This window comes from Penaeus chinensis, chromosome 39 (genome assembly GCF_019202785.1).
Source record: "Penaeus chinensis breed Huanghai No. 1 chromosome 39, ASM1920278v2, whole genome shotgun sequence".
Classification (NCBI taxonomy): Eukaryota; Metazoa; Arthropoda; class Malacostraca; order Decapoda; family Penaeidae; genus Penaeus; species Penaeus chinensis.
In genome coordinates, this window is record NC_061857.1 from 24,154,039 (window position 1) to 24,164,038 (window position 10,000).

A 10,000-nucleotide genomic window follows, 5' to 3' on the forward strand; every position below is an offset into this window, starting at 1 on the left:
GGGGGGCGAAGGGGGAAAGGGGAAGGGGGGAGGAAAATATCGAAACCCCGGTGGCCAGCGCCTGCGGTTGTGACCTCGCTGTTGTCCACCTTGTTATTGCTGTTGTAGTTGTTGTTTTGTTCATGTTCTGCTCTGTTTGTTGCTCCTGTTCTTAATTTCCTTGCTTTTTTGGTTCATGTTCTTGGTGCTGCTGCTGTTGTAGTTCTTGTTTTTTTGTTGTTATTTATGTTACTGTTTTTGTTCTTCCTTCGTTGTTCTCGCTTTTGTTATTATTGTTTTACTCTTACCCTTGCACTAAGCTGTGACCACCATAAACTACTAGACAGTCCATAATCATCGTCTCGCAAACGACACTGTTTATCGCAACCGCCATTACCTACTTACCTCTTTCTTGCGCCCAATGGCTACACGCGCCGGGGATTTCTCGTAAACAAGGGAACGAATAAACGACCGATTGGGATGTCGGTCATTGGGGTTGTTTTCTTGTTTTTCCATTTCCGTCGAGACAAGAGTTGGCGATCGATCGGTCCTTGAACTTTCCAAATAAAAGTGGATGAGTACAAAAAAAAAAAAAAGAAAAAAAGTGTTGGTAATTAGATTATGATAATAAGTGCGTGAGGATTGATTAAACGGCATATTAAGAAGAAGTGAAAGAAGTTATTATTTTATTTTTTATTTATTATTATTATTATTTTTTTTTTTTGGGGGGGGGGCTATTTTGCGGAAGGGTAGTAGTATTATGTAATTCATGGCTGCGTGGTATTTAAGAGGAGGCGCGGAAATCACGTGTTTGTTTAATTAGCGAGAAATTTAACAGTAAGTCATTGTATTTTATCGTGTCCAAGGATTAACGGCCGTGGCGACAGGATGTGGTTAATTTCTGATATCAGATATTGGGGAAAATGGCTGACTTGTCTAGATAAGGCACTCGAATATGATCAAAAATAACAAAAGAAAAAGGTGGTGTGGTTATGCCTGATTACGGATCATCATGACAGCAAGGTTGAATTTTTTTTTTGTGTGTGTGTTTGTCAATGTGTGTGTCACGCCCCGCGGCTCTAACCTTTCCCGTCTCGTTTCTTGTCGGTATATATATATTTTTTTTTTCTTTTCTTTTTTGTGTCTTGCCTGTGCCTGTCTGTCAGTCTGTCTCTGTCTCTGTCTCTCATTCACATTTTCTCTCTCTCTTTCTCTCTTTCTCTTTCTCTTTCTCTTTCTCTCTTTCCCCTTCCCTCCTCTTTCCCCTTCCCTCCTCATTATCGACAGCTACCACGACCGCCGTCATCATAGTCACCATAATCGTTATCGTCATCATTACCACTACCATCATCATCACATCATTATCACGTTATTATCTTTATCGGAGAGGCAGTTGAAGCGAAGGAGAAATGAAGGAAAGCAGAGGAAAAGGTAGAAGAAAAAACGAGATCGGAATAGCAAGTGAAAGGGAAAGGGAGAGATGGAGATGGGGGGGGGGGGGGGAGGGAGGAGGGAAGTGAATAGAAGAGCCGAGGGAAAGACGAAGGTAAAGTAGGCCTATTCTACTTTATGAAATTGTAGAGCGATAGTAAAACCAAGGGAATGCGAAGGGTCGATGTACGCAAGTGGGATCGATGGAAGAAACTCGCGTATTGTAATAACGCCAGTACGCAGATTGATGGAGGAATGGAGGGCGGACTCGTTGGCGAACGCACTCTGGCAGGAATGTGGGTCAGCTATGTCACGCCAAGGCCTGCGTACCCCCCTCCTCCCCCTCTCCCCCTCTCCCCTCATCCTCTCCCCGGCCCACCCTCTGCCTACCCTCCCTTCCCCCCCTCTAATTCTCCTCTTCTTTCTCCTCCTCCTCCTCTTCCTCCTCATCTTCCGGCTCCACCCTTCACCCTACCTTTCTCGTAATCCCTCTTTTCTCTTTTTTTTTAATAATTTTTCGTCTTTTATTCTTTATTCCCAGTTCTTGCTCTTCATTTCCTTCCCTCCTACCTTTCCTCTTTGTTCCTCCCTCTCCTCCTCTCCTCCTCCTCCTCCTCCTCCTCCTCCTCCCTCTCCTCTCCTCCTCCTCCTCCTCCCTCTCCCTCCTCCTCCTCCTCCTCCCTCTCCTCCTCCTCCTCCTCCTCCCTCTCCTCCTCCTCCTACTCCTCCTCCTCCCTCTCCTCCTCCTCCTCCTCCTCCTCCTCCCTCTCCTCCTCCTCCTCCTCCCTCTCCTCCTCCTCCTCCCTCTCCTCCTCCTCCTCCCTCTCCTCCTCCTCCTCCTCCTCCTCCTCCCTCTCCTCCTCCTCCTCCTCCCTCTCCTCCTCCTCCTCCTCCCTCTCCTCCTCCTCCTCCCTCTCCTCCTCCTCCTCCTCTCCTCCTCCTCCTCCTCCTCCTCCTCCCTCTCCTCCTCCTCCTCCTCCCTCTCCTCCTCCTCCTCCCTCTCCTCCTCCTCCTCCCTCTCCTCCTCCTCCTCCTCCTCCTCCTCCTCCTCCTCCCTCTCCCTCTCCTCCTCCTCCTCCCTCTCCCTCTCCTCCTCCTCCTCCTCCCTCTCCTCCTCCTCCTCCTCCTCCCTCTCCTCCTCCTCCTCCTCCTCCTCCTCCCTCTCCTCCTCCTCCTCCTCCCTCTCCTCCTCCTCCTCCCTCTCCTCCTCCTCCTCCCTCTCCTCCTCCTCCTCCCTCTCCTCCTCCTCCTCCTCCTCCTCCCTCTCCTCCTCCTCCTCCTCCTCCTCCTCCTCCTCCTCCTCCTCCCTCTCCTCCTCCTCCTCCTCCCTCTCCTCCTCCTCCTCCTCCTCCTCCTCCTCCTCCTCCCCCCTACCCCCTGTCAGACAGACCCATGTAGATTTCTGTTTTGTCGATTTTTTTTTTCGTTTGTTCCGTTGATTTGTAACATTTGTTCGCGTTTTGGCACTTTCACTGTTTTTGTTTTGGGTTCCGATTTTAACGGCGCCTTCTTTTTCTTTACCGAAAGGTGTTTATTTAAGAAATTTTCCGTAACTTCCTCCTTTTTTATAAGATTAAATGGACGCGAAACGAACCTTGTAACTAAATAACTGTTGGTTCAATGGTCTCTCTCGCGTGCGCACGGTGTTGCCAGATGCGCGTCGCCGTGTTTCACTTCACGAGCCGAAAGCGAGAGTCCGCGATCTGCGATTGTGGAGGCTTTGCAAGACACGCCGCCATAGTTCACGATAAAGTGTGTCTATCGAGTAGTTTATTGATTGGTGTCTTGGGCGAGAGAAGGGAGGAGGACGAGGAGGGGGAGGGGGAGGAAGGGGGTCACAGGTGGGGGGGTGAGGTCCATAGCTATTGCGTCAGCGAGAGGTAGTGGGGGTGGGGGGTGGTCCGTAGGCCTTGGGAGTTGCCAGCGTGCATTTATTCCTTTGTTTTGCTTTGGTGATTTTCTAAGATGAATTACTTATTTCTAGATTTGCAGTTAAATTGTTATTTTTGAGATTACGTGTAAATGGTCATACGTTTTATCTCTTATTTATGTACGATTTTAACCTTTAGATCCGTAGCCCCCCTGGATCGAAATGGTGGAAACCAGAATCCTCATGTGTTACAGGGAGAGAGAGTTAAAGACACGCTTTGCCTCTGTGCCTTGGCATGAGTGCGCGTTGGCTCCCCGTTTTCGTAATTCAAGCTCTTTCGTTCTTTTAAAAGAATTTGACGGTTTTATAGTTAGTGTTTGGCAATGATAAAGTGCTTACGTGGGCACAGTTCCTCTCTTTCTCTCTCTCCCTCTCTCCCTCTCTCTCTCTCGCGTTCTCTCGCCAGCTGTCATTTTAGCTTAGGCCTACCGTCTCCGTCGTATTCAGTTTATGAGATGGCACAAGCACCAAGGGCGTGCAGGACGTGGCAGTCTCCCCAAGTATTTTTTTTTTCACTAGGCTGTTAGGTGACGTGTTTTTAAAGGGCGGGAGGAGTGCCAGGTATGATAGGCTTGTGTTTGTTTGTTTGTTTGTGTCTGTGTGTGTGTTAGAGAGAGAGAGAGAGCGAGAGAGAGCGAGAGAGAGCGAGAGCGAGAGAGAGAGCGAGAGAGAGAGAGAGAGAGAGAGAGAGAGAGAGAGAGAGAGAGAGAGAGAGAGAGAGAGAGAGAGAGAGAGAGAGAGAGAGAGAGAGAGAGAGAGAGAGAGAAAGAAAGAGAGGGATGAATTGTTTTTACCATTTACAGTGTCAATAATTCTGTCAAGTGTTTGCAAGTTTTAGAATCATCCTTTACTTTCCTTTGCCTCCCGTCCTTAAGCGAAACGGATCACCAAGATGCGATATCTGGGCGACAGGTTGCCTCAACAGCTGGTGCAGTGGCGGTGCGTATTAAGGTAACAGTTTACAAGGGGCCTGCGTCGACTAAGGTGGTTGTTTGGCTCCGGTTTGGGCAGTCTGGCGAAGAAATGACGTGGCACCGTTTCAGAAGTAAAGCTCGTTAGGGGATGCCAGGTTTCCGAGAGCATTCTGATCGGTGTGTATCAGGTTTCTCAGGCAAGGCTTTTTGATGTGTGCGAGGCTTCAGAAGCGAGGCTCTTTAATGCATGCCAGATTTCGGAAACCAAACTCATAATGTATACCTGATTTCAGAAGCAAAACTCTGTAATATATATATATATATATACCGGGTATCAGACACTAAACTCATTAACATATACCAGATTTCAAAAGCAAAGCTATTTCATGTGTACCAGTGTCATACACTAAACACAGTAACATACCAGGTTTCGGAGACTAAACTCATTAATGTATTCGTGGTTTCAGAAGCACAGCTCGTTAGTGTGTAGCAGGTTGTGAGTGAGTTTCAGTTGACGTTGTGCAAGGGACAGGCAACTTACACTGGCAGCGTCTGTGAGGGCAAATAAGCTTGGATGTATGTAACATACGGCGGCAAGCTTGCAATCAGCAGCTCGTGTCGGTGGCATAATAGGTCGCGAGGTCACGGGGTCACCGCAGGGCCAAGGTTGCATCGAAGGTTTGGTCGCGCTCGGTACGAACGTTACGCAAGCATTTTGTAATGTATCGGCGTCGCGCTGAGTCGTCTCGAGACAGAGAGCAATGTGGCGGATGAAATGCATTTGTTTACGTCAAGAAGTGGGGGGAGGAGTTTCAACACAGGGCAATGGAAATGGCGGAGGTAGAAGAAGACGGGTGAGGATTTGGGGGGAGAGGGTGGAGGAGAAGAGGAAGGGGTGGGGGAGAAGAGGGAGAGGGAGGAGGAAGGGGATGGGGATAGGGATAGGGATGGATCAGTGGAAGGGTAAAGTATGAAGTGTGAGAGGAATGGGGGACTGGGGAGAGGAGGGAAGAGGGAGGGGAGGAGGAGGATGCGAAGATGAAGGCCTTCGTGATTGCGGCCTTGTGGAGCAGCGACGAGAGTGGAGGAGTCGAAGTTGGTGGTGTGGTTGTTATGGCGTATTTATAAATCTCTCTGACCTTCGCAACCCACCAGCAAGGGAGAGGTGATGCGAGAGAGAGATAGAGAGAGAGAGAACCAGGGTGGACGGTGCATACGGTACACCCCTTTATATCACTGCAGCTCTTCCGAAGTATTTTCCGTGGTAGGAAACGCGCGGGGAAGACCTATTGCGCTTGCGGGTTGGTAAACGTTGGGAGGAAAATAAGGGGAGAGGTTGTCGTTTAGATTCCTGAACAGATAGCGGGATTTTGTATTAAGGGAAACGCTGGCCTTCCTGCCTTCCTTCCATCCTTCCTTCCTCTCGCAGGGCTTGAGGGACTCACGGGGCTTCTGCGGGGATGGCTGGCAATGCAAAAGGCATCGGGACATGTCTTAAAGATCAATGCGTTGCCGACCATCCTTCCAGTGGCATGCGCAGAGGGGGAGAGGCGAAGGCCCGGGCGCTTTCGGAGGAGGACGCGATAAGCTCCCGTGAGCACTTCCAGCCCTTTTGCCTCTAGTGAATGTCTTTGTTTTTATCTCCTTCTCTTCTTCTTCTTTTCCTTCTCCTCCCTCTACGTCATGTTCTTCGTCTTCTTTTTTCCCTTCTCCCTTTTTTCATCTTGCCTCGCTTCTCCCCCTCCTCTTCCTTCTAGTCCTCTTCCTTTTTTGCCATTCTTATTTTTGCTCGTCCTTCTTTCTACACCTTTTCTCAGCTCTTCTCTTCCTTCTTTTTCCCTCTTTTCATTCTTTTTTTTCCTCTCCGCCTTTCCTCTTTCCTTTCCGCTTCCTTTGAAGAGGGACCAAAGTGTTACAAGATCCTCTCGTTGTCACGTGATTCCTGTTCTTAAACAAAGCCTTGAGCGATGACGTCAGACCGAAGCTTCCAGACTGTCATAGCAATCAAGAAGAAAAAAACGTTTTAAAAAAATATTTATGATAAAAAATCTGGATTCAGCTTATATTCAAGGACATTTAGTCGGTTTTGCGCCTCGAGGTCAAAAAGGGAGAGGTGGGACAAATTCCGGGTTGCATAGTGGAGGTTCAGTGTATAAAAAACCGGGAGGGAGGGTGTAATTCCGGGTCGCGGAGTGGAGATTGGGCTTTGGACTTTGAGTCTCCAAGTAGAGAGAGATATTGCACGCGTGGCGGTCTGACAATATTGCAATCGTAGGAGGTTGGAGGAGGGGGGAAACTGGCCGAATAATACGTGTGCATGATGCGGGAATATCAACATGATAGTTGCAGTGTCAGCGATTCCGTTTATGTTGCCGCCCGTGTTGCACGCTAAACCTCTTCTCTCTCATGGCGTTTTCAATAGGGTTGTTTAATTTGAATCCGTATTCTCCTTAAGTTTAAAAGCTGAACTTTACACTTCCCTCCTGCCAGGCCCCCCACGCAGGAAAAAAAAGATAACGAACTGCTAGGATTCAAATTCAAATTCAAATCTCCCGCCCACTCCTCCTTCCAAGTGGCCTTATAGTTACGGGATCTGGCCTTGGACCAAGTAAAATATCTCTCACGTTTTTACATTTTTTTTTTCTTTGGTAGTTTTCCTCTCCTTCTCTCCCTCTCCTCCTCCCTTTTTTCGATTGCTCTTATTCATTTATTTATATATTGTTTTTTCCCTATTTAAGTATTTATGCATTTATTTTGGGTTTTCTTATTTTAGTCACTTGTCGTTTTCCAGAGATTAATCACCTGTTAGGTTTAAATTTCAAGCATGTTATCACGTATTAATTTATTATCACTTGCCATAGTTTAATAATTTACCCATTTATTTCCGGTTGATCAGCTATTCAATTATTTACGTTTCCCCTCTTTTTTTTCTTATAAAAATCACGGAACTGTGCTCTGCTCGCCAATATCCTCCGCCATTCAGACCGCGAGACACGTGACGTCGCCTCGATGCCGCAGTACCCTTTGCACGAGTCACGTCCGGCTGGATCTCGGCGCTCGGTCGCCCAGCACGCTCGTCGGGGTCAGCGGGACATGAGAACGGAGGGCCTTGTGTAAGAGGAAAAGCCTTGTATAAGAGGGAACACCTATAACGTGTAACACCTTTTTAACGGGGGTGGCGGGGGGGGGGGAAGGGTTAGTGGTTGGTGGAAGGATTAGGAGAGGGAGAGAGAGTAGGGGGAGGGAAAGGAGGTGGAGAGGGAAGGATGGAGGGATAGGGAAAGGAGGGGGAGAGGAGGAAGAAGGGGGATAGGGAGAGGGAAGGAAGGGGATAAGGAGAGAGTGAAAAAGGGGGGGGGGGGGGAAGACGGAGATAAGAAGAATTAGAGATAGAGAAGAGTAAGAGAGATCGAGGGAGAGCACGTGTTCATAGCATGGATGTGTTCAGAGCGTATGTTGTGCACCAATATTTACCGCGGTGTACTACGTGATGCAACGAATACATGCTTATGCCCATTTGCATATGTATAATGAATAGAGACGGACCTGCAGCACCTGTGTGATGTGTTCGTTCGTTCGTTCGTTCGTTCGTTCGTTCGTTCGTTAGCGCAGTGTGTTCCTTAGTAACAGACGTGCTGGTTGGCAAACTATAATTTGTCAATTAGTATTTCACGATGTAAGTGTTAATGGGGGAGAAGAGGGGAGGGGGAAGGGAAGGGGAGTGGGGGAAGAGAAGGGTAGGGTTGAGGGAGTTGGCAGGGGGGGGGGGGGATTAGTAGGATGAAACACTGCCATGTCATTGTGAACTTCAAGAGAAACTCGACGCGGGAGAGAGAGGAGAGGAGAAAGAAAGGAAGAAAAAGAGAGAGAGAGAGAAGAAAGAAAGAAATAGAAAGAGAAGAAAGAAAGAAAAAAAGAGAGAAAAACAAGCAAACAAGAAAGAAGGAAGGAAGGAGAAAGATGGTGGGAGGGGAAAAAAGAAAACAAAACAAAAACTTGCCCGACAGGAACGAGCAGAGAAAGTATCGTTGGTTTGTGTTTCTTTCATACTTTCTCGTGTACTTAGAGAGCGACCCGATGGAGGAGTGCATTTGCTTGCTTGCTTGCCTTGTCGATGTGGCGTGTGGCGTGTCGTTTGTCATATTCTGGTTGTCCGTCTTACTTTCTTTATTGGTTGCCCTGTTCTTTTGGTTTATTTGTTCGCTTCTGTGTCCGTTTGTTTATTGTCGTTTCTCCTGTATTCTGTTTGTGTTCCGCGTTCGTCTGGAGTGTGTGTGTGTGTGTGTGTGTGTGTGTGTGTGTGTGTGTGTGTGTGTGTGTGTGTGTGTGTGTGTGTGATGGGGTTCGCAGTTCGTTCTCTCCTTTGCTCTCTTTTATTCTTCTTTCGTTTCTTCGTTCCTTCTCGCCTTTGCTCTCTCCTTTCTTCTCTCTTTGCTTCTCTCCTTTGCGCTGTTTTGTTCTCTTTTGTTCGTTCATTCTTTTTTCTCCTTTGCACTTTCTTTTCTTCTCTTTGGTTTCCTTATTCTTTCTCTCCTTTGTTCTTGTAATTCTTGGCTTCTTCTTTCCTTAGTTTCTTCTCTTCTTTACTTCTTGGATCCTTCTCTACTTTTCTCCTTCCCACCCTCTTCTCCCATTTTTCCTCCTCCCTTCTCTCCCTCGCTCCTTCCCTCTCTTCATCCCTCTTTTCTTCTCTCCTTTCCTTCTTCCCTCTCTTCCTCCTTCCTTCCCTCTTTCCCTCTCTTCCTCCGTCTTTTCTCCGCTCCCGTCATCCCTCTCTTCCTTCCTCCTCCTTCCCTCCCTTCCTCCATCTTTTCTTCTCTCCTTTCCTTCGTCCCTCTCTTCCTCCTTCCTTCCCTCTTTCCCTCTCTTCCTCCGTCTTTTCTCCGCTCCCCTCATCCCTCTCTTCCTCCCTCCTCCTTCCCTCTCTTCCTCTCTCTTTTCTTCTCTCCTTTCCTTCGTCCCTCTCTTCCTCCTTCCTCCCCTCCTTCCCTCTCTTCCTCCTTCCTCCCCTCCTCCCTCTCCGTCCCCGGTCGTGGTCCTGCTGGCCGAGACCTTCGCTGGGACGGAGATTGATTCCGACGGAGGGCCTGTCGCGTGGAGTTTTCCGAGCGTCGAGTTTGCCCGTTCTGAGGGTTTTTTTCTTCTTTTTTTTTGGGGGGGGGGGGCGGGGCTCTTGTTGGTGTGGATGGAAGGGGGGTATTCTTGCACGCGTTCGTTTGTATGCCTGGGGAATAGGTACGTACACACAGGCAAGCACGTAGACACACATGTAGATACGTACACACACAGGCACATACACATGCAGGTATGTACACACACGCAAGCATGTACAAACTCGCAGGTATATACACACTCACACACAGGCACGTACACACGCAGACATGTATGTGTGGGCATGTACACACAGACACACACACACATACACACACACACACACACACACACACACACACACACACACACACACACACACACACACACACACACACACACACACACACACACACACGTGAATGTTAAAAAAAGGATAATCAAATTTCGAATAAACAGTTGTTAAACATTCATCATGATTTCCCACACAAACCGCTTGCGTATCTGTGCGCTGTTGTTTTCGTATCTTATGGTTTTATAAATTGTATTTCCATATTAGCGAAGGATTTTTTTCTGTCTTAAGATTTATGTGCGTCAACCACAGCCGTTCTCCGGGGCAGGGGGGCATTCCCTTCCCTTCTCCCTCATTCCCTTC

General features: G+C 48.2%; 1 protein-coding gene across 7 annotated transcripts in view; it reads left to right on the top strand.

Annotated features, from left to right (window-relative positions):
• Nucleotides 1-10,000, top strand: part of LOC125046819 — a 120,148-nt gene that overhangs the window by 91,688 nt on the left and 18,460 nt on the right. For 2 of the 7 annotated variants that reach the window (XM_047644778.1, XM_047644779.1), the window contains exon 1: nucleotides 4,218-4,291. The exons of the other annotated variants lie outside the window; for them this stretch is intronic. In XM_047644778.1, coding sequence (XP_047500734.1) covers nucleotides 4,233-4,291 — 59 coding nt within the window. In that variant the 5' untranslated portion in view covers nucleotides 4,218-4,232. Of the gene's footprint in view, nucleotides 1-4,217; nucleotides 4,292-10,000 lie in introns of those variants that run through there. 7 annotated transcript variants of the gene reach the window in all.